Source organism: Podarcis erhardii, assembly GCF_964252035.2.
Source record: "Podarcis erhardii genome assembly, chromosome: 15".
Classification (NCBI taxonomy): Eukaryota; Metazoa; Chordata; class Lepidosauria; order Squamata; family Lacertidae; genus Podarcis; species Podarcis erhardii.
In genome coordinates, this window is record NC_138505.1 from 24,967,936 (window position 1) to 24,990,542 (window position 22,607).

The 22,607-nt window shown below is 51.6% G+C and overlaps 2 protein-coding genes across 7 annotated transcripts in view; one reads left to right on the plus strand and one right to left on the minus strand.

Annotated features, from left to right (window-relative positions):
* Window positions 1–11,631, plus strand: part of SMTN (smoothelin) — an 81,407-nt gene extending 69,776 nt beyond the window's left edge. For 4 of the 5 annotated variants that reach the window (XM_081841762.1, XM_081841765.1, XM_081841764.1 and 1 more), the window contains 2 exons: window positions 713–864; window positions 9,479–11,631. In XM_081841762.1, coding sequence (XP_081697888.1) covers window positions 713–864; window positions 9,479–9,629 — 303 coding nt within the window. In that variant the 3' untranslated portion in view covers window positions 9,630–11,631. Of the gene's footprint in view, window positions 1–712; window positions 865–5,078; window positions 5,246–9,478 lie in introns of all 5 variants that reach the window. The other variant, XM_081841763.1, reaches the window with a different exon arrangement.
* Window positions 11,632–13,902: 2,271 nt separating this feature from the next.
* The window catches only part of SELENOM (selenoprotein M), a 35,345-nt gene continuing 26,640 nt past the window's right edge, over window positions 13,903–22,607 (minus strand). The window contains exons 1-5 of one of the 2 annotated variants that reach the window (XM_081842163.1): window positions 20,542–20,804; window positions 17,847–17,882; window positions 17,363–17,397; window positions 15,688–15,766; window positions 13,903–14,325 (exon numbers count right to left, since the gene is read on the minus strand). In XM_081842163.1, the coding sequence (XP_081698289.1) occupies window positions 14,128–14,325; window positions 15,688–15,766; window positions 17,363–17,397; window positions 17,847–17,882; window positions 20,542–20,661 (468 nt within the window). In that variant the 5' untranslated portion in view covers window positions 20,662–20,804 and the 3' untranslated portion in view covers window positions 13,903–14,127. Of the gene's footprint in view, window positions 14,326–15,687; window positions 15,767–17,362; window positions 17,398–17,846; window positions 17,883–20,541; window positions 20,805–22,607 lie in introns of those variants that run through there. The other variant, XM_081842164.1, reaches the window with a different exon arrangement.

The window sequence follows — 22,607 nt, forward strand, 5'->3', positions numbered from 1 at the left end:
TCTGCCTGGTTCCCTGTAGCTTTGCTTCTCGCAATGAGGGAACTGCCAGAAGGCCCTCGGAGCTGGACCTCAGTGTCCGGGCAGAACGATGGGGGTGGAGACGCTCCTTCAGGTATACTGGGCCGAGGCCATTTAGGGCTTTAAAGGTCAAAAAATATTCTGTTAGACAAGCCTAAAGCAGTTTATGTGAGTTTTCATCTCTTTTTTAGTCTATAGTTGTCTTTAACATACATACACACTCACACACACACACACACACACACAATAATTTTTATTAAATTTTCTAAATTACATTTCAAAATATTCATTTAAATAACCTTAAATTTATTACTTCCCTTCTTCTATTTCCATGGTCCGTTTTACATACCATACATTCCTTCATCTTGTACATGAACTAAACCATTCAGTAATCCACCGTTACATCCATCAAAACTGATTTACACTGTTGAATTTAACTTAATGCTACCAGCATTTTTAAATGAACACAAGTTTTCACCCATATATTCATTAAACATTTCCCAGTCTTCTTTAAACGTGAATTCTTCTTGTTCTCTTTTTGAAATTTTTAAGTTAGTGTTGCTTGTTCTTCTTACTGCTAACATTATCTCTCTCTTTTTTTGGCAACCCCCCGCTTTGAGGTTTCTTGATTTGAAATCAAATTTTTAAAAAATAAAACAAAATTTTCAAATTTTGTTTTTATTTTACTCGGCAGCACGTCGACATCCAGAACTTTTCCTCCAGCTGGAGCGACGGCATGGCCTTCTGTGCCCTCGTCCACAACTTCTTCCCAGAGGCCTTCGATTATGCCCAGCTTTCACCGCAGGACCGGCGGCGCAACTTCGAGATGGCGTTCTCGGCGGCTGAGTATGTACCCCTTAGCTGCTCCTGCCCCCCGCCAGGCGTGGGAGAGAAGCGCGGGCGCAGGGCCTGTTTTTCCTTCAAGAGGTCTAGTGCCTTTTCTGGGTTATTGGCGTACCTGTGCGCTCTCTCTCTCTCTCTTTCTGCCTAACGTAACCTTGGCCAATCTGGTGCTCTCTATGGACTTTGTGCTACAGCTGTGAGGGGAGCTAGAAGTCCAAAAGGGCCGTTATAGCAGGGGATTATGGGAGTTGTAGTCCAAGCCATCAGTGCTGGCTGAGGCCGATGGGAGTTGTAGTCCAAAATGGCTGTACTGGCAGGGGATGATGGGAGTTGTAGCATCTAAAGCAATCTAGAGGGCACCATAGTGAGGAAGGCTGGCTTAACTATCCTGTGGCAATGAGTTAACCGGACACCTCTCTGCAGGGCTGTGGCTGTTTCCTGCTCAGTTGTGCTCAAACCTGTGCTGCTTCCGGCTGGGAGGTTCTCAACCAGAAAATGTCTCACTGGGCAGACGACTGGGGGGGGGGGGGAGAGAGACCTCCCAGTAAAGCCTCAAAGTGTGGAATAAGGCCTGCCTCTCGTCCCCTGTTCTTCTTCCTAATGCTGTGTTGTCTAGACAGAAAGCAGCGCTCCCTGTGTGCAGACACCAGCCTTTCCCAACCTCCAGGCGTTGCCAGACCACAAACCTCTGACCATTAGCCCACGCTGTCTGTCCAACACTATCCGCAGGGCACCAGGTTGGAGAAGGCTGGTGTCATGTAGCAGGGCCTCATCAAAAGGAAGAAAGACCTGGGCTTGGGAAAAGCAAAATCTGATTATTATTTTTTTGCAGGCTTCAGGAATGCTTACAGTTTATTTCATTTTTGCTAGTCCTGGGGAAGGGAGTCTCAGCTATCCACTGTGAAAATCAAAGAGTGCTTTTGCAACCTTGAGGTCTAGAAACATGCTTGTTCCGCCTTTTTTTTAAAATGCAAGATTGGGGTTCTTAGGAAGATTGAAGCCCCAGTTGTACCTTTGGTGGTTACCTGCATAATCACAACAAACACGCAGTTCTGGCCAAAGGCATCTCTTGAAGCATGTAGGGGCACAGGTGGCTGTTTTTTTAATATTTATTTATCTTATTGCATTCATCACCCCCCTTTCTTCCTCTGAGGAGCTCAGAGGCGGCACATGTGGTCTTCCCTCCCTCCTCCTTTTAATCCCCACAACAACCCTTTAAAGCCAGGGTCACATCCGGTAAGCTTCACGTTGGCCAAGCAGAGATTCGAACCCTGGTCTCCCAGGTCTTAGTCCGACACTCTAACTCAGTGGTTCCCAAACTTTTTCAGACTTCGTTCCATAAATTCATCCCCCATGCCCCCTACCCTAGAAAAAGCTTGCATGACCCGCTCATGAACAGAATAAGAATTTCAAAACAGTAACGGTTAATCACACTCAAAATCCAATTAAAAACTATTTAGTTTAATTAATCCAGCAAAACTGGTGGGCTTGAACCAGAGATTCCAACTTTTCAAAGTCTGATTTACACCTCCAGTGTGCCCCTGCTGCCCCCTTGCTTCTTATCCTTCTCTCTCCCCCCCCCCCCGTTAATCCTTCTGCCTCCCACCAGGGGGGCAGTACTGCCCATTTTGGGAGGACTGCTGTAACCACTACCCCTCACTGTGCTCTTGCACCACCCAAGCCAGCTAACTGTTCATGCCAGGGCCTCACAAGCGTGCTGGGATTTTGCCCCGTAACCTACAGACAGACCTTTTCCGGCTCCGGCTCGATCCGTGCTGCTTTCTCGCGCACAAGGTAGGAAGGGAAGGGGACTCAGCTATTTACGCAGAGCGCAGGAGCTCTTCCACGCCGGAAGGCATTCTGATTCCTCTGGAAAATTTGGATTGGGTGGTGGCACATGTGGGACACTGTGAGCTGGTGTGGAGGAGCGGGAGAGTGCCCGCACCTCTTTGCAAGGTCTTTCTTATAGGGTTGTGCGCTGTTGCAGCTTGGGGTCGGGTGGTGAGAGCGACTTCGGGGCTGCGGATGCCCTCGGGGCCTGGCTGGGCGCACCGCTGCCGCTTCTTGAGCCGGGACGCCCCTGGGTGCTGTGCCTGGAACGGGTCTGAGCAGAAAGACACGGAAGGGAGTTCTCTCTCTGTCTCCCTTTCTCGTCTCTTATTTCTCCCCCTGTGGGCTGCTTCTCCCCTTCCCAACCAGAGATGGACAGCAGGGCCCCCGCAGAGCAGCATTGAGCAAATGCTTCTCCCACCTCTCCACATGCAAATTTAGGGAGCCAGGCCACTTGCAAGTATTGGCACTCTGGAGAGATTTGGGCTGATCCTGCAGAACACAGCACCCAGGAAAGTCAGGGCTGCTCACCCTCATTTGCAGGTCTCAGGATAAGTGTTTTTGAACATGCCTTGCCCTAAAAATACGGAACCACCACAACAAAATAATGCTGCATTTTAGCACTTTTTTTGAACCCTTTTTCCGCCCAAGGGCTGCAGTCCCTGGTGGGTGAGGCCAATCTAAAGTGTGCGGAGCAAGCAGTGCAAATTTTAGCTTTTTACAGTAGAGTGGTACCTTGGTTCTCAATCTTAATCCGTTCCGGAAGTCCCTTCCAAAACCAAAGCATGCTTTCCCATAGAAAGTAATGCAAAACAGATTAATCCGTTCCAGACTTTTAAAAACAACCCCTAAAACAGCAATTTAACATGAATTTTACTATCTAACGAGACCATTGATCCTTAAAATGAAAGCAGTAAGCAATGTACTGCAGTCACACAGTCAATCAATCAGTAGCTGAACTGGGTTCCACACAATCACAAAAACAAAACAAAAAGAGCCGCAAAAACAAAAATGCAAAATAAATAGCAAAAACAGACAGACCTCAGCGTAACACTCAAAACTGAAGTGTGGTACTCAAAACAGAAGTGTAACACTCAATACAGAGCACGTTCGACTTCCGAAAAAAGTTTGCAAACACTTCCTTCCAGATTTTCATTGTTTGGGTTCCAAGTTGTTTGAGTACCCTGCGTTTGAGAACCAAGGTACCACTGTAGACTGGTTTCTACACTAGCTTCCTGTGTGAAAGCAAGAGGCATGATCTGCATTCAAGGCCAAGCCCCGGCCAGGCAAAAACCACTCAGGGTGCGGCCTGCAGAGATTTCCGAGGGCCTCCATTTCCCCCGCACCTGAATTGCTTCGTTGCTGCCTCCCTTACTAGCAGACCTGAGGGTGATCCCTTTTTAAAGGACGCTTTCACGAGTGCCAGAGCCTTGCTGCAGGAGCCTGGTGGTCTGCTCAATGACTCCTAGTTGCTCGTTCTGTTGATGTCCCAGGCTGGCGGGACGACGAGTTTCCTCTTCTCTGAGCCAGGTCTCTCCCCTGCGGGCCAAATGCAATGTCCTGGCCCAAGAGGAGGGCAAGGGGCGTTTGCCTGTGAAGGGTTTCTCCTGCCACTTGCCTCTTCCTTGCTCCCCTCTCCTCTCCATGGACCACGAGAGTGACCGACCCCCTCCTTCCACGATCTGGACCAGAGGTGCTTTCCTGGGCAGCTTTCACTTTCCCTCCTGTGTCGCTGTCGTCCTGCGTGGCCCCCCCCCCCAGCTTCAGGCACCCCGGCTGTGCCGCAGCGCTGTTGCAAGGCTGGGGTAGGATGGGATGAGGCAGCGGGGTGCGTTCCGGCCCCCCTCATCCGCTCTCTCTATATGCGTCCATATAGAAGGAAGGCCCCACCTTGGAACAGGCACCAGAGCACAGCGCCTTTCCTCCCAAACCGCCCCATTCATCTCCTTTTCTCTCCCCCCCCCCAACCCCTTTCCGTCTGTCGGACTGTCCTTGCTGTCGAGATCCAGGTTCGAGTTCCCCACACCTGCTCGTGGCACCAGCCCCCGACAACAGCACTTCTGGCCACGCTCACCCTACCCTTCCTATCTCCCCCCCCCCCCGTATGAGGAATGACTCCCAGGCGCACGTGTGCAATGGACCCCCCCTCTTTCCACCCTCGTTTGTATTGCACGCCAGAGAGACACCCCCCAAAAGCATGTATGTAAGTTTGACACACACACAGAGGAATGTGAAATGGATTTATGTATTTCTTCTGTTTTTTTCCTTCTGTCTCTCTTCTTTTTCTCTCCCTCCTTCCCTGCCCCCTTTCCAAATCTGTCCGGGCTGTGATCACTGGCTTCTCCCTCCCCTTTCCTGGCACCCCACCACCCTGCCCCACCACCCAGGATGCACGCGGAGTGCCCCCAGTTACTGGATGTGGAGGACATGGTCCGGATGAGGGAGCCCGATTGGAAGTGCGTTTACACGTACATCCAGGAGTTCTACCGGTGCCTGGTTCAGAAGGGGCTGGTTAAAACCAAAAAGTCCTAACCTTCCAACCCGCGGAGCAATGGTGAGAATCTCCTCCTCCTTCTTGATTTATTTGGGGGGGGGTGGAGGGGTGAGGGGGGGAAAGATACATGTCTCTGCACTGTGGTTGCAAAACGTTTCCACGCTGGGAGGCAGGGAAATTCGGAGGGTGGGAGAGGCAGACGGTACTTCCTTGTTGGTTCCTTCAGAAACTACCTTGCTTGGGGACCTTCAGTATGCGGGCCATTTATGTATGTATGTATGTATGTATGTATGTATGTATGTATGTGGCACCTGGGGTTAAGAACTTAATTCGTTCTGGAGGTCCATTCTTAACCTGAAGCACCACTTTAACTAATGAGGCCTCCTGCCACCGCCGCACGATTTCTGTTCTCATCCTGAAGCAAAGTTCTTAACCTGAGGTACTATTTCTGGGTTAGCGGAGTCTGTAACCTGAAGCATCTGTAACCCGAGGTACCACTGTATTGAATTTATATACCGCCCTATACCCGGGGGTCTCACGGTGGTTCACAGAATAAAATCAAGATACAAAACCACAATATACATAATGAAAATAAAAACAACAATCCAATAGCCCCCCAACCCCAATAGCCCCTTTGAAGGTGACTTGTAAACTACAACTAATCCATAATGTGGCTGGTGACTGGGAGTGGCTGCTGAGGCCATATAACACCAGTCCTAAAGGATCTACATTGGCTCCCAGTATGTTTCTGAGCACAATTCAAAGTATTGGTGCTGACCTTTAAAGCCCAAAACGTCCGGTATACCTGAAGGAGCATCTCCACCCCACCCCCACCATTTAGCCCAGACACTGAGGTCCAGCTCTGAGGGCCTGATGGCGGTTCCCTCCCTGCGAGAAGCGAGGTTACAGGGAACCAGGCAAAGGGCCTTCTCAGTAGTGGCGCCCACCCTGTGGAACGCCCTCCCATCAGATGTCAAGGAGATAAACAACTATGCAACCTTTAAAGGGCATTTGAAGGCAGCCTTGAAGGGAAGTTTTTAACTGTATTTTTGTGTTTTATATATGTCGGAAGCCGCCCAGAGTGGCTGGGGCAGTTAGATGGGCGGAGTGCAAATAATAAAAGGGGGGGATGAGGATTGGTTCTGTTGAGATATCACATTAAAAACCCCATTTTAAGACAGTTGCACTGGCGGCTGTTTTGTTTCTGGGCCCAATTCAAGGCGCTCACATTCGTGTTCGAGGCCTTGAATGACACAGGCCTCAAATACCCGAAAGGCTACCTCCTCGGGTGCTGGAATCGGCAAGCAGGGTACCTCTCGATAGTTCCTCAGCCCTCGGTGTTGGTGACAGCTCAGGAAAGGGCCTTCTCTGTGGTGGCCCCAAAGTTGTAGAATTCCCTCCCCACCGCAATGCGTCTGGCACCTTCCCTGTGAATGCAGAAGACTTCCCTCTTGACCCTTAAGATGTCTGTTTTTGAGACGCACCCTAGGGCCTGTGTAACCTGGCTGTTTTTAATTCTGGGAGACCTGCTGGTGAAGGACGGGTTATTATCAAGACATTTATCTAAGAAAAAAATATCCAGTCTGCTCTTCGTAGTGAGTCGGTTGGTGCTGAGAGGATCTGCCATTGTATGATGGTGCTAAACTAGATATATTTCATCTTGCCACCCTGGCACAGTTTATTATTGACGGACTGGTTGCATTTAAGCACTACCTTTCCTGCCCCCTCACAAGGCGTTGAAGGCGCCATGTTTATCTTTCCTTTCCACATCTCCTAGAATCATAGAATTGTGGGGTTGGAAGGGAACTCCAAGGGCCATCTAGTCCAACCCCTTGCAATGCAGGAATCTCAGCTAAAACCCGACCTCCGCTTCAGAACCTCCAAGGAAGGAGAATCCACAACATTATTCCACCTTTTTCTCCAGGGAGCTCAAGGGGGCAGACACCCACCTTGTTTAACCCCCACAACACCCCTGCGAGGGAGGTCAGGCCAAGAGGCAACGACTGGCCTAGTGTCACACCTGGCGAACTTTGTGGGGGGGTTTGAACCTTGGTCTCCCGGATTCCAGCCTAATGCTCTAACCACTACACCACACCACACCACACTGGCTCCCGATATTCCTTGTTCCCAGTGTTACTAGCTCTTCCATGTTGTGTTTTTAGATTGTTTTAACCCACAATGGGAGCTCACGGTCAAGGCTGGGGAAGAAATCAAATGCCAATCTTAAAAATAAATTTTTAAGCTCTCACTTTTGCGGGAGGGGCGGATAATTTTTGACAGCTGCCAGGTAACGGTGGCGACAGTGCCTGCCTTTCCCAGAATCCTTTGCTTCCGCAGGCCGGGCTGCACAGAAAGAGAGACGGACAGGTGATGGAGATGGTTTCTTCTTATTTTCTCCTTCTTTTGGAGGGGGTGGGGTGGGGTGGGTTTTTATTTTTATTTATTTTGCCCCGGCCATATATGTCTCGGAGGAGCTAGAGAGCCTTGGAAAAAGTGACTCAGGCACTCCTTGTTAATATCTTTGCCTCCCTAGAGCCTCGTTCTCCCGGGACACTGGGTACAACAGCCCATCACACAGGCTAAACAAAGGCTTTATAAGGGCACACTGGCTCGCTCAGGAGATTTTCCATCGCTGAGGCTGCTGAGAGGAGGGAGCCCATTAAACCTCGTGGTTACCTCCCTGCACACCCGCACCCCCACCCCCTCTGCACATGCTTGACCCCGAGACTGAGGACTGGGGAGGCCGGGTGGGAAACCAGCAAAGCTGATGCAAAGACCACTAGCCGAAATGGGTCCTGGGTCTGGGCTCTGAAAGTGGGCAAAAAGAGCGTAAGTGGAAACGTGTCGCATCAGGCCCAGGGCCCAATTAATCCAGCATCCTGTCCTCACACTGGCCAAACCAGCTTCTTCACAGGCGCGAACTTTTCTTGGCGCATCAATATAGGGCTCCCCTGCACTAAAAGAAAGATCTTTTGCAAAAAGTTATAAACACCAGGCGGCTGCTCACACTTTCAAAACGAGACGCTAGCAACCCCCTAAAGTGTTGTTCTGGCTGGACTCCTGAAGGGACAACTTTTCTCTTTTCAGGATCAAAGGTTTCCTTGCCGTTTGCAATAACAGATGGCTCCTTTGACTTCCCCGGTTTATCTCTGGGGTGGGGGCTCTGCATTCTCCCCACCCGTGCAAAGGCTGTTCTTGCAGAAATGAATAACGGTGGGAAAACCTGGGTAGTTACTTCCTAGGATTTGCACCCAAGCCCCAAGGGGCGGGGATAAGTGCTGGTAGTTGTTGTTGCCAACCTGCAGCACAACGTGGGGTTAGTTTAAGGGTCTGGGGGCGGGGGGAAGAATCAGTCTAAACCGCTGAGCCTCTTGGGCTTCCCGATCAGAAGGTGGGTGGTTTGAATCCCCACAATGGGGTGAGCTTCCGTTGCTCTGTCCCAGCTCCTGCCAACCTAGCAGTACGAAAGCACGCCAGTGCAAGTAGATAAATAGGTACCACTGCGGCGGGAAGGTAAACGGTGTTTCTGTGTGCTCTGGTTTCCGTCACAGTGTTCCGTTGCACCAGAAGTGGTTTGGTCATGCTCAGCTGTGGAGGAAGCCGCTCGGGCACCTGGATCTGTGGGGTGAGGGCAGGGCCTCTGGAGTCTGCCTGCCTCCTCCCACTCAGCTGCCCTACAGCTGGGGGGGGGGAGGCAGAGTGTGGATCATTTGGGCAGCGTGGAGCCTGCGGGTGCCCAAGCCACCACACCTCTCCCAAGAGAGACACGTGGTTTGGGCGCGCTGCAGGCCCTCAGGTGAGTGCTGCCCAGCATTTTGTCACCCGCCCTCAGTGTTGACACCCGGAGCAGGCCGCACCTACCGCACCCCCCAGTGTGGTGTAGTGGTTAAGAGCGGTGGACTCGTAATCTGGTGAACTGGGTTCGATTCCCTGCTCCTCCACCTGCAGCTGCTGGGTGACCTTGGGCCAGTCACACTTCTCTGAAGTCTCTCAGCCCCACTCACCTCACAGAGTGTTTGTTGTGGGGGAGGAAGGGAAAGGAGAATGTTAGCCGCTTTGAGACTCCTTCAGGTAGTGATAAAGCGGGATATCAAATCCAAACTCCTCTTCTTCCTCCGCCCCTGGTCATTGCTGGCCACATGGCCCGGAAAGCTATCTGTGGACCAACGCCGGCTCCCTCGGCCTGAAAGCAAGATGAGCGCCTCAACCCCATAGTCGCCCTTGACTGGACTTAACTGTCCAGGGGACCTTGACCACTTACCCTCCCCCTTTCTCTCCCTCCCCCTTTTGCAGGGTGCTTGTGGACTGTGTGCCCTTGGTGGACGTGGAAGACATGATGGTCATGGGAAAACGTCCCGACGCCAAGTGTGTCTTCACCTACGTGCAGTCCCTCTACAACCACCTGCGGCGCCACGAGCTCCAGATGAGGCAGCAGCGCTTCTAGCCTTCCTCTCCCGCCCCTCCTCACCCCCACCCTTCCCTCCGAAACTTCCAGCCTAGCCTGTCCCCCACCAACCCACCCACCCCGGGTGCGGCAGCAGGGGAAAGGAGGATGTCTTCGCTTGCTCCTCTGGTCCCGATCCGTGTTCCTGCAGCCCCCCCTTCCCTGCTTTCAGAGAACTCTTACTATGGGCAGGAGCCACCAGCAGCAAAAAGGCAAGAGGAACCAACACCCCCCCCACACACACCCCGCTACAGCAGGCTGGGCAGTTGGCAATCCAGGCCGGTTTGGAGGGGACCGGCCGAGCTTAGACCGCTCTACGGAGAGAACCGGGACTGCCCTTCTCATCCGCACGTGCTTTTTATATTATTGTTGTCGTTGTCGTTATTTACTGTAAGTTATTCCCATTTCCTCCTTTTTCGAAACTCCCTTTTTTTGCATCGTGCACGGCCGAGCAGCATAACGGGCAGAGACCTGTGCAGGTGTGATTGACTGACCACGCGTCTTGTCTGTACCTTTGAACGGCTAAATGCTGGAGCGCGCTAAAAAGGGGGGGAACCGTTGTCGTCTGTGTGTGCAGACCCTGCTCCCCACCTCCCCCAAATCCTTGAACTGCGATGATCGTTGCAAATGCAGAGCCTGCTCAGCAGGTTATAGGTCCCCCCCCCCACCAGGCGTTAGGAACATAGCTACCTTCTGTCGAGCCAAACTGCTGGTCCTTCCTATCTTAGTATTGGCAAGCATGACTTGCGAGTGGCTTTCTAGGCCTTCAGGAGACATTTGCAGCCCTAGCTGGAGACGCTGCCAGGACTTGAACCTGGGACCTTCTGCATGCCAAGCAGATGTTTTGCCATAAAGCTGAATGCAGCCTTTTACTATACTGCTTCTGTTGGTCCATCTAGCTCAGTATTGTCTACACTGACTGGCAGTGGCTCTCTAGGATTTTTGATAGGGAGACACTCCCCCAGCCCTGCCTGGGGGTTGAACCTGGGACATTCTGCATGCAAAGCAGATTCTCTACCGCTGAGCTATGGCAGAGCGCCTCTTCCTTCAACACCTTCGAGGCAGAGGTCTTGCACTTTCCTCGTGCCCCCCTCCCCACACTTCCAGAAGAGGAACCCGATTATAAATGTAGTGCACAGGCCCTACTGGGCTGGGACTGCGCCTCTTCTGGATTGAACCCTGCTGGCACCAGTGGGTAGGAGAAGCCAGGCTTTCAGATGGCAAATAGCTTCCTTCCTGGCGGGTGAAAGCTGGACGAGGGATAGGAGGAGACCTCAGAGCCACCCCTGAACCCTGACCGAAACGCCTCCCGAAATCAGCTCGTTTAGAAAAGTGCAGTTTTTGAAGTTGTGGGGTAACTGGACAGAGATGTGGATTTCTTTGCTGCTTGGGATAGAGAGGACAGATTTTTAAATTTTTTTTAGAGAAACAAAATGTGTTCCCTGTCTGGATGGTGGTGGTGAAGGGCACACTCTGCATCAGCTCAGAGGCTCCCTTGCAAGCACAGGGCATGCCAGTTCCCATCTCTTGGCCACCAGTTTGCTGAAATCAAGTATTGCCCATCCATGTGCCCTATGTGTGTATTCACCCATGGCTCTGCCAGCCCAGGAGCGATTGTGGTCAACTCTGGGTGCTTAGACATGGCAGGAGAGGGGGGAAACCATGTGGGCTTCATTGGTGTGGCCTCTCTGTATAGAACAGCTCTCCTGCCTATGCACCATCGAGCAATGTCCACTCTGTTCCTGGGAGTTCCCAGCGCATCAGCCTTCAGCCCTTTGCACAAGTCTCCTTCCCTTTTGAGGGCCTGATTAATACGGGAAGGTTGGGGCCGATGAGCCAGCTGAGAACGACTGGAGCCTGGAGCGAGGGACAGACAGCGGGATGTGCTCCTCGGACACCGCTCTCAGCACTCAGCCACGCGCCCGATTGTAACGGTTCTTGCACTAGCACAAGGATGTTTATGTAGGCACCAGCAAGACAATAAAAGTTTGGATAGACTGTTTTGACGGCCGTTTCTGCTTCGTACTGTTCTCCAACCTCCAGGGCTCGGTCCTTTTAAGGTTAGCGTACACCTAGCGCAACTTCGCGCCTTCCAGCTGTTTGAGAATGCCAGCGGCAGGCTGGTGTGCAGCAGGATCTGGGTACCTCTTGAGCCACTGAGATATTGCTGGATTCCCGGCTTCCGTCAGCCTTGGCCCAGTGATCAGGGATTAGGGGAGTTTGTATTCCTGTCATTGCATTTACACCCCACCTTTTCCTTCAAGGAGCTCACGCAAACCATTTTATCTTCACAACTAACCCTGTGAGGCGGGTTAGTAGCAGTGGCGTAGCATGGGTTGCCAACACCCGGGGCATGGAAACCATTGTGCCCCCTAAGGCAAGGACTGTGCTTCCTAACCGGCGCCTCCATGCAGGGCAGAACTGCAGAACAGCAGCTGGGCATGGGTGGGTGCACACCTCGAGCCTGGGCGCTGCCACCACCTTGAGTCTTGCCCTCCACCTGACTCCCCCACTGGCAGGGGACAGCGCACGGCTGAGGGATGCAAGGACACATCTTCTCCCAGCAACTCAACATGCCGCTCAGGTGAGGCAGGACAAGAGTCTCTAGTCAGCGGTTCTCAACCTGTGGGTCCCCAGATGATGTTGGACTACAACTCCCATCATCCCAGAGCTCTGGCCTTGCTTGCTAGCTAGAGGTGATGGGAGTTGTAGTTCAGCATCTGGGGACCCACAGGTTGAGAAAGGCTGCAACTTCCAATTTCTTCAGCTCCCCGTGCTCTTCAAGGAAGAAAAAGGTCACATCTTCACCTCATCACAGTGAGTTTCTGAGGGTGGGATGGGGCGAGGGCCCAGGGGAACACCTTGGCCAGTTCAGCCTGGGACTTTTAATTATCCAGCAACAGAGACACAGATACCAGCACAGTGGATGTAAAAGACTTTACTGTTTCTAGGCACAACTGCAAGAGGGTGGTGGTTGTTTTTTGCAGGGTGGGTGACTGAGCTCGTGTTCCTAAGGGCGCTGTGCTCCAAAGCCTGATGGGACACTGACTATCCACCCTGGGCACCAAGAGCTTTCAGCCGAGGGTATCATCCTGTCTCATGCAGACGGGGCACAGCTGCAGAAAAAACACGAAGGCTTGCTTATGGCCTGGAGCAAGGAACAGCAGCTAGGGACTGTGGTCTGAACTGAAAGCAGAAGGGAAGAACCTGTGGCCCCCTCTGGATGTTGGTGGTCTCCAGCTCCCCTCAGTCAGCAAAACTAAAACTTTTTTTTTTGGGGGGGGGAGAGGGGCGAGGAATCCAGCAACACCTGGAAGGCCACAGGTTCCCGGTCTCTGAGCTATACAAAGAGGCACGGAGCCAAACTTTCCGACTGGGCTATGCATGATCGAATGAATCTAGACAGAAATGGTGCGCAGACCAAGGTGGGACTCCAGGTGATCTGGTCCAGGAGGTCTGGCTCTGTTTCCCCAGGCAGTGGGGAGAGCACACTTTCCCCCCGAATCCACACCCCAGATCACAGCTTCTTCCACACCACTTTTTACTCACGTTCCACAGACAGGGCAGTGTGTGGCCTTTAAAAGGTAAAGGTAAAGGTACCCCTGCCCGTACGGGCCAGTCTTGACAGACTCTAGGGTTGTGCGCTCATCTCACTCTAGAGGCCGGGAGCCAGCGCTGTCTGCAGACACTTCCGGGTCACGTGGCCAGCGTGACGAAGCTGCTCTGGCAAACCGGCACCAGAGCAGCACACGGAAACGCCGTTTACCTTCCCGCTATAAAGCGGTACCTATTTATCTACTTGCACTTAATTGTGCTTTCGAACTGCTAGGTGGGCAGGAGCTGGGACCGAACGACGGGAGCTCACCCCGCCGCGGGGATTCGAACCGCCGACCATGCGATCGGCAAGTCCTAGGCGCTGAGGTTTTACCCGCAGCGCCACCCGCGTCCCTTTTGTGTGCCCTTTACTCTAAAACAAATTAAAGAATGAAATCCAAATTTCTGCAACAAGGGGACGTTGCATTTGGTTGCATATCCTGCGAATGTGGCACATTCATTTTTTGCATATACGTATCTTGCTATTTTTGGGGGTTGAGGAGCAGACCTCCGCACTCAAGACCGCTGCAAATCTTCATAGAATTGTAGATTTGAAAGGGACCTAAAGAGTCATTTAGTGCAGCCCTCTTCGGGCCTCTCAGGATATCAGCAGGCACTGCCCAGACACTTTCAAGTACACCTTTTCAACCATGAGGTCTAGAAACTTGTGTTTTCTTTCTTTTCTTTTCTTTTTTAAAAAGGATTCTACAGCCCAGGCCACATTCCTTGGCTCTCCTCTGGCGGGTGTGCACACACAACCCTGCGTATACTAACAACATATTGTACCATGCACACCCACCGGTACAGCTATGCTTGTGGATGTATTAAAACATGAGCCACGCTCTCAACCCTTGCACACACTTGCACACAAGACACCCCTGAGGTTTTTAAGAGCACAACAGAGCTAGAGTTCTCCACTCGCAGCCCCTTTGCTCTCTGCTGCACTCTCTCCTTTGGCGCCTTCTGAACCAGGGGGTGGCCGGGCAGGAGCAAGCTGGAACTCTTTGGGGACAGGCGAGTCGGGTTTCTCCTTCCGGTAGAAGCCCAGCTTCTGCACCAGCTCATTGATTTCTTTGCGGGACATATCGCTCAGTGGAATTCTCTGCAAAATAAAAGCATAAGGCGCTGCCTTAGGCCAAGTCAGAGTATTGGTCCACCTAGCTCAGTGCTGCTTACACAGGCTGGCAGATGCTCTACCCTTGAGCTACGCTGATGGGCAGCAGCACTCCAGGGCTTCAGACCAAAGACCTTCCCTGCCCTACCTGGAGATGCTAGTGAGAATTGAAAAGGGGACCTTCTGCAAGCAAAGCAGATGTCCTAGCATAGAGCCTTCCCCTGGTCAACCAGAGACTTGCAGGTGGCAACAACATGCTGAGACCCAGCTGGATTGGTGCCAGCATATCCAAATGCAGATGGCATTGGACCCAGGGGCATAGCCAGGGCACAGCTACCCCCCCCCCATCAAGTAAGTAAATAAGAATACTTAACTTAAAAGTAGAAAACGCCTATGCTTACTGAGTGCGCAGAAAAACTGCATTGGGGGGAAAAGAAATTGGAGAAGGAATAGCTGAAAAGGTTTTCAGCAAACCCAAGAAAACTTATTTCAGTTTAGATTTTAAAAATAAGATTAAAAAGGCATGCTCTTCGTCATTTTGGAAAATAGACTCGTTAACCTCATGAAAGCTATTCCCGGATGTTAATTTTTTTATTTAACTTCCTGGTTTTCAAATGGCTGGAGATTTTGACAGATTTTTCTGAACGCTTGAGGTCAAAGGAAAGTAACTTAAAACAACTGAGACATTTGCTGAGACATTTCATTCCGAATCTGCTAAGACAGAGGATGATGACAGGTGTGTGTCCTACCCCACCCCTGCCATAAATTCTGGCTGCACCCATATTTGACGGACCTTTGCTCCTTTGCTGTGTGAGCAGCACATTAATTAGCCTGTTAAGCATCACAGAGCAAGATTTGCATCTTACCTGCCCATGGCTGAAATCTGGCAGATGGTTTCCTGAAGAGAAGCCCCCAAAGGCCTGCTGCACCCGGTCCCTCTACTTTTGAATATTCCTGGAGCTTTTAAAGTGCTATGCAACTTAATCTTGCTAGTCCAGCGGAGGAGGAATTAAAAGTCCCACTGGCTGGCTTGCTGGACAACAATAACCAATCTGGCTGCGATTTACCAACCTGCTGCCCATATACTTTCAAGCATCCCTTCAATGCCATTGAAACCTCCTTGAAAAATAAGATTTCAAAAGAAACCCCCATGATTCTTAGGGAGATGGATTCTTGCTGCTGCGCTGCAACATTTTGTTGCGAGTCCTACATGTTCAGTTCAGAAACACAAGCAAAACTATTCCTGCAATTGCATATTCCATGAAGAGCATCACCTCTCCCAGTTCTGCCTGAAGCTAAAAATCCTCCAGTGGGTCACACCAGTGTGGGGAGATCAAAACTCCCTCTCACCTCCAGCTCTCTGAAGTGTGAGTTCAACAGGATGAGTTCGGGGTCTGCTCCAGCGAGGTGCTTCATGTCAAGGTTGTGGCTGGAAAAGGCAGTTAAGGAGGTATGGTATGGGCAAAGGAAGCTGCCTAACAGAGCCAGAACACTGGCTCATCTAGCTCAATACTGTCTGCACTGACTGGCAGCATCTCTCCAGGGGTTTCAGGCAAGGGTGAGTGAGGACACCCAATTCTGTTGCGTTGGCCAGCAGGTCTAGCAAATCATCTCCCTGGTTAGACTGCCAACTCGGTGCCTCCAGAGGCAGGGCCGTCTTACCCATAGGCGCTAAGGGTGCGGGGCCCCTTGGCGCTGGGCTCTCAGGGGTGCCAGGCCGAGAGTCCGGGGCCCGAGAGTTGAGTCCAGGGAATAATAAGAATAATAACAACAATAATTTATTATTTATACCCCGCCCATCTGGCTGAGTTTCCCCAGTCACTCTGGGCGGCTCCCAGTCAAATGTTAAAAACAGTACAGCATTAAATATTAAAAACTTCCCTAAACAGGGCTGCCTTCAGATGTCTTTTAAAGATAGGATAGCTGCTTATTTCCTTCACATCTGGAGGGAGGGTGTTCCACAGGGTGGGCGCCACTACTGAGAAGGCCTCTGTCTGGTTCCCTGTAACCTCACTTCTCGCAGTGAGGGAACCGCCATCAGGCCCTCGGCGCTGGATCTCAGTGTCCAGGCTGAACGATGGGGGTGGAGATGCTCCTTCAGGTATACTGGACTGAGGCCGTTTAGGGCTTTAAAGGTCAGCACCAACACTTCGAATTGTGCTCGGAAACGTACTGGGAGCCAATGCATATCTCTCAGGACTGGTGTTATGTCCCTGGCCAGTCCCAGTCACCAGTCTAGCTGCCGCATTCTGGATTAATTGCAGTTTCCAGGTCACCTTCAATGGTAGCCCCATGTAGAGTGCATTGCAGTAGTCTAAGAGGTAGATAACTAGAGCATGCACCACTCTGGTGAGACAGTCTGAGGAGAGGTAGGGTCTTAGCCTGCGTACCAGGTGGAGCTGGTAGACAGCCGCTCTGGACACAGAATTAACCTGCGCCTCCATGGACAGCTGTGAGTCAAAATGACTCCCAGGCTGCGCACCTGGTCCTTCAGGGGCACAGTTACCCCATTCAGGACCAGGGAATCCCCCACACCCACCCGCCCCCTGTCCCCCAAAAACAGTACTTCTGTCTTGTGAGGATTCAACCTCAATCTGTTAGCCGCCATCCATCCTCCAACCGCCTCCAGGCGACGTGCTCTTCTGCAGGTGACTGTGCACCATGAGTTCAGGGGCGACCAAGCCAGCGAGACGCTGAGGCGGCTGGCTGGCTCCGCCCTCCTGCGAGCCTGGGACTGAGCAACGGGGGGGGGGGCAGGCGGATCTTTGCACCCCAACGCTGCATATCCTTAAGACACCCCTGTCCAGAGGTTTTGGATTATGAGCCTCATCAGCCCCAGGCAGCATCCTAAAGGGCACCAGGCTCGGCAGTTCAGAATTTCTCAAGTATGGGCTCCTGGGCCAGAGAGGATAAATAAATAATTTGGGGGGCAATGGGCTTGCTGCCTGGGGACCCTGCTGATGTCCTCCTTTTACCTCCCCTACCTCCAATGCTTAGGCCCTGCACAAACATACAAAAAGGATACTACAGAGGCAAGTCCTCATTGATGAAGGCCTTCACCTGGGTAAAAAATGAATGAGATGCAAATATTACACATGGAATAAGACGGCCCCCCCTGCCCAGTTTATTCTTGGAACCTACAATCTACAGGCGAGGCCTTGTTGGTGACAGGGCCTTTCCGGTGGTGGCTCCCCGGAAACCCCAGACTGCTCCAGTCTGCCCCACCAACCCCAGACAGCTTTCAGCCAGTCCCCACCTTCCCGCCTCCCTACTTTCAGTCAGTCTAGGAGGTGGCTGTGCCTGTCAGCTTCTTTCTCCTCCATCTCCATTCTGGAAGGGAGGAGGATGGGGGGGAAACCTAGAATGTGTTGGGTTCCACCTGTTGTTGGCTCTCTGGCGCCACCTACTGTTGGGCTCCCTGCCTTCTGTCTTATGAGCCATTGCAGCACTTCTTCACCCAGGGGAAGTGAGTGATAGGTGTTGGCGAGCAGGAACGAAGCGACACTTACCTCTGGCAGGCGATTCAGCCGTCATCCCCCACAGCTCTTTAAAAGGGAGAAAACAGAATATGAATACACCATCAAACACAAACACACTTCCCAAGAAATCCAGACTCGATTCTTCTAGTGGAAGGACGAGGAGCCTGCAGACCTCCAGATATTGTCTGACACCCAACTCCCAACAGCTCATCAGCCAGCCAGCATCTCCTTTATAGAATTGTACAGTTGGAGGGGACCACAAGAGTCATCTAGTCCAACTCCCTGCAGTGCAGGAATCTTTTACCCAATGTGGGGCTCAAACCCACAGCCCTGAGATTAAGAGTTTCCTGCTCTACCGACTGAGCTATCCCAGGTCAGGGCAACCAAAATGATAAAGGATGGAGTGATTGCCCTTTGAGGAAAGCCTGCAGCTTTGAGGGCTCTTTAGCTTACAGCAGGGGTCAGCAACCTTTTCCAGCCATGGGCAGGTCCATCCCTCAGACCATGTGTGGGGCCGGACTATTTTTTGAAAAAATAATAATGAAGGAATTCCTATGCCCCACAAATAACCCAGAGATGCATTTTAAATAAAAGGACACATTCTACTCATGTAAAAACACCAGGCAGGCCCCACAAATAACCCAGAGATGCATTTTAAATAAAAGCACACATTCTATTCATGTAAAAACACGCTGATTCCTGGACCGTCCGTGGGCCGGAATGAGAAAGCGATTGGGCTGCATCCGGCCCCCGGGCCTTAGGTTGCCTACCCCTGGCTTAGAGAAAGGGCAATAAAGAGGTGACACGATAAAAGTTTATAAAAAATGTCAAGGTGTGGAGGAAGTGGACAGAGAAACCGAATGAAGCCGAAAGTTGGGAAGAGCCAGGACAGATAAAAGATAGGGCTTATTGATGGAACACGTAATTAAATCTCTGGAACAACGGCTACTAGGCATAATGGCTGTGCTCTGCCTCCACAATTGGAGACAGCAATGGCTGGAAACTGAAGGGTGGGTGAGTGCTCGCTTCTTGTGTTGTCAACTCCCACTGTCCTTGGCCACTGACTGTGATGGTTTCTGGGTCTGATGGGGAGTTGGAGGTCCAGCTCAGTTGGTTAGAGCGTGGTGCTGGTAACACCAGGTTTGCAGGTTCGATCCCCGTACGGGACACCAAGGGGACTAGATGCTCCTCAGGGTCCCTTCCAACTCTACAATTCCATGTTTCAGTCATGCTCTTGGAGAAACCTCTGCCAACTCAGGACACTTGTTGACAACCCCACAAAGACATTCGCCCTCTGCAGCCTTTCCCTTCCACCATGAAAAAACAGCTGTTCCCCATCCCCCTGTTCCCTTGACAATCCTTTCCAAGGGCTTGTCAGAACCTGCTGCGGCAGGTGTACCCAAGGCCACCTGTTAGCAGATTGAAAAACAACCCCCCACCAATGCAACCACGTCATCTTCAGGGATAAATGGGCTTTGTTGGATGCCCCTCCCACCTCTAGAATAAAATGGCTATAAGGACAGACTTGGGAATATGTGGGAATAGCACCAAATTTCTCCTTAGTCTTCTAAGCCCGTGGTTCTCAAACTGCACCCCCCCCCCCGTGCCCCAGACCACCTGAAAATTGCAGAGGGTTTTAGAAGATGACTTTCCCCTCCTGTTTCAGCAATTCTGTTGCACTGTACTAGATGCAAACTGGTGTTCAGAAGCATTAGGAATGCTAAGAAGAACCTGCTGCAACAGGCCAGTGGCCTATCTAGACCACCTTCTCAAAGAGGCCCTCAAACCTGCAAGCTGGACCTGAGCACGAGAGCAATTCTCCCCTCCTGTGGCTTCCAGCAACTGGGATGGATTCAGTAGCATCGCTGCCTCTGACCGTGGAAGCTGAGCAGAGCCATCATGGCTAGTAGCCATCAATAGCCCTCTCTCTCCTCCATGAATCTGTCTAGTCTTCCTTGAAAGCCATCCAAGTTAGTGGTCATCACTGCCTCTTGTGGCAGGGAGTCCCAGAGGTCAACCATAGTACAACAATCTGAATTCCAGCTGTAAGTGTTCTTCGCAGACATGGTAAATTATGGTCCACAGACTTGCCTGAAACTTCAGTGGCCCACCAATGGCCTGCCCACTGTGGGAAGCCCTGCTCTAAGCTTCAACTAGGGTAACCCCGTATATCCCTCTGAATGATGGTAAAATAGTAAATCCACATGCCAGGGCAGTATACCTCTGAATAGCAAAAGAACAGCCAAGACAAGACAGACATCCTTCTTGGAAGCTCTGCGCAATCTCTGTCTGACGCTAGACTTAATAGTTGTTTGGCGTGATCTCTTGCAAAGCAAATCTCACTTTTCTCTTTTTTTACGACCCCCCCCTCCATATACTGCCTTTCAATAACAGCAGCAACATTTAAAGAACAACACAGACGCTACATCCTTAATTCTTTCTAATGTCCCGCCCGCATTTCAAAGGCTTGCGGCGGTGACTGCTGCCTGTTCCCAGAGCCTCACCACAGCCTTGCGAGGGAGGCTAAGCTCCGGCTGAGGGCCAGCGCTTCTCTCAAGGCTGCCCAGCGCATTTCACGCTTCATCTGTCCAGTGGTGGGGAGACCACATTTGCTTGGGGTGGGGTGGGGACTTCAATCCAGGGAGCTGGCGGGCCGCGGCGCATCAGGCCCTCTGCACATGCTCTAAGGCACCCAGCTCCCTCCGCCCTCCAGGCTCGGCCTCACCTCCACTTTCCCTCTCTCCAGGCCCTCCAGGCGGCGCCAGTCCGGCTCGTAGCCGCGGAGCAGCCCTGATCCCGAGAGCACCACCAGCGCCACCAGCAGCACGAAGCGCGGACGTGCCATCGGGCACCTTCACTCCAGCGACGCGCGCTGCGCTCTGCGCTCTTGGCTGTGCGCTCTGCGCTCCGGACGCGGCGGCCTCCGGCTTGCTGGAGCCGCTGCCACGTCAGATCGGGCGGAGCCCCCGCGAAGGGAAGGCGGAGGAGCCTCGGCCGGCAAGCCTCGCCCCGCCGCCCGGCTCTCCAGGGAGGAGCATCATCTGGGCAGGGCAAGGCGGAGCTCGGGGATTAGCGGCTCTCCCAAGGAAAATGAGGATCGGCGACGGGGGCACCTCGGAGGACCTGAGTGTCCCCTACCCGGGTGCTTGCACGGTGCTACTAGCGCTCCTTACTCTCTGCACATGCTCAGAGGCCCGATGATTTCTGTACACCTTTGGTCTCATGATGGAGCATCCTGCACATTGAAAGCGCCTTCCGCGCACAACGAAACCACACGATTTACCCCGAGGTTTCCTGGGAGCTGTAGTTGCTCCTTCGCAGATGACAATTCCTAGGACCCTTAACAAACTACAGCTCCCAAGATTCGTTGCGAGAGAGCCGTGCGCTTTAAATTTATGCTGGACGCGCTTTGAACGGCGTGGTGTGGATTTGGCCTCAATTCGAGGCTTTAAAGTTTAACCGCTACGCCGCTTTGCATCTCTCCGTTAGGAACGCAGGCAGTTGCAGACCCTCCAAGTGTCCCTATTTTCCAGGGACGTCCCTGATTTAGAGAAGCCACCCCGGTTTCTGATTTGATCCCACTTTTCCTTGGCCGCCCCTATTTTCATTGGAGAAATGTTGGAGGGTGTGAAAATGTCCCCATTTTCATTGGAGGGTATGGAGTTATCCTGGAGGGTATAGAGTTATCCAACCCCTGAGACGTCTGAAGGCAATCCTGTATAGGGAATTTTTAATTTAAAAAACTGTTTTTTGTTTTATTATGTTTTTCTGTTTGCTGGAAGCTGCCCAGAGTGGCTGCGACAACCCAGTAAGATATGTGGCGTATAAATAGTAAAATTATTATTATTATTATTATTATTATTATTATTATGGAATGGGACTTCCCTATTTTCATTGGAGAAAAGTTGGAGGGTATGCAGCTGCCTTTTACTGAATCAGGCCTTCAGCTATCCACCTCAGTGTTGTCCGCACTGACTGGCAGCGGCTGTCTGGGATTGCAAATTGAACCTGGGATTTTCTACATGCAATGCAGGTGCTCTAACACTGAGCTATGTTCCTTTATTACTCCAACTTAAAAAAATTGAATCCAGAGCTGAAGTTCTTTATAACCCTTGGGATTTCGGTGGGTGGGAGGGAAATAAACTTTGTATATGCTTAGATGTCTTCTTCCTTCTGTAATAAACAAAATCTGCCTTTATTCCCTTATGGGGGACACAAGAGCCCTTGTAGAGTTCTTTGTAGGTTCTCCATTGATAGGAGAGAATAACAGAGGCCAACCAGAGAATACTGAGAAGCAAAGCAGCTCGTAAGCCTGATCTTTATTGAACTGTTGCAACAGGGTGCTCCCCTCACCCGCAGGAGAGGAGGAGGACCCAGAACCAAGGTGTGCCTGCCCTTCTATAGACATTTTAAATTGCCTTCCCTGGAGCTCAAGACCACCACTCCATACATCATGCTTACATCACAGAAGGGATGTAACCCAAGACCACCACCCACAAACATCATACTTGCCTGTACATCACAGAAAAGGCGGTCTACAACAGAAATTTGAATGTTGTTTTTCCTGTCTGCCAGGTTATCTGATAATGCCTTATCTGATTGCCTTTCCTGGTAGTCTGGCCATTCCTTTGATATTGTGATTACCCCATTCCTGAGACAATGGGAAGGTTCCCTCACCCCCTCCCTCCTTGCAGAGAAAACATTTGGTCAGTTTGGGAGTCAAAATGGTTTCAGGGCGGTCTTCCTGTGCTGCTCCAGACATGTGGTCCACATATCTGTGTACATGCTTGG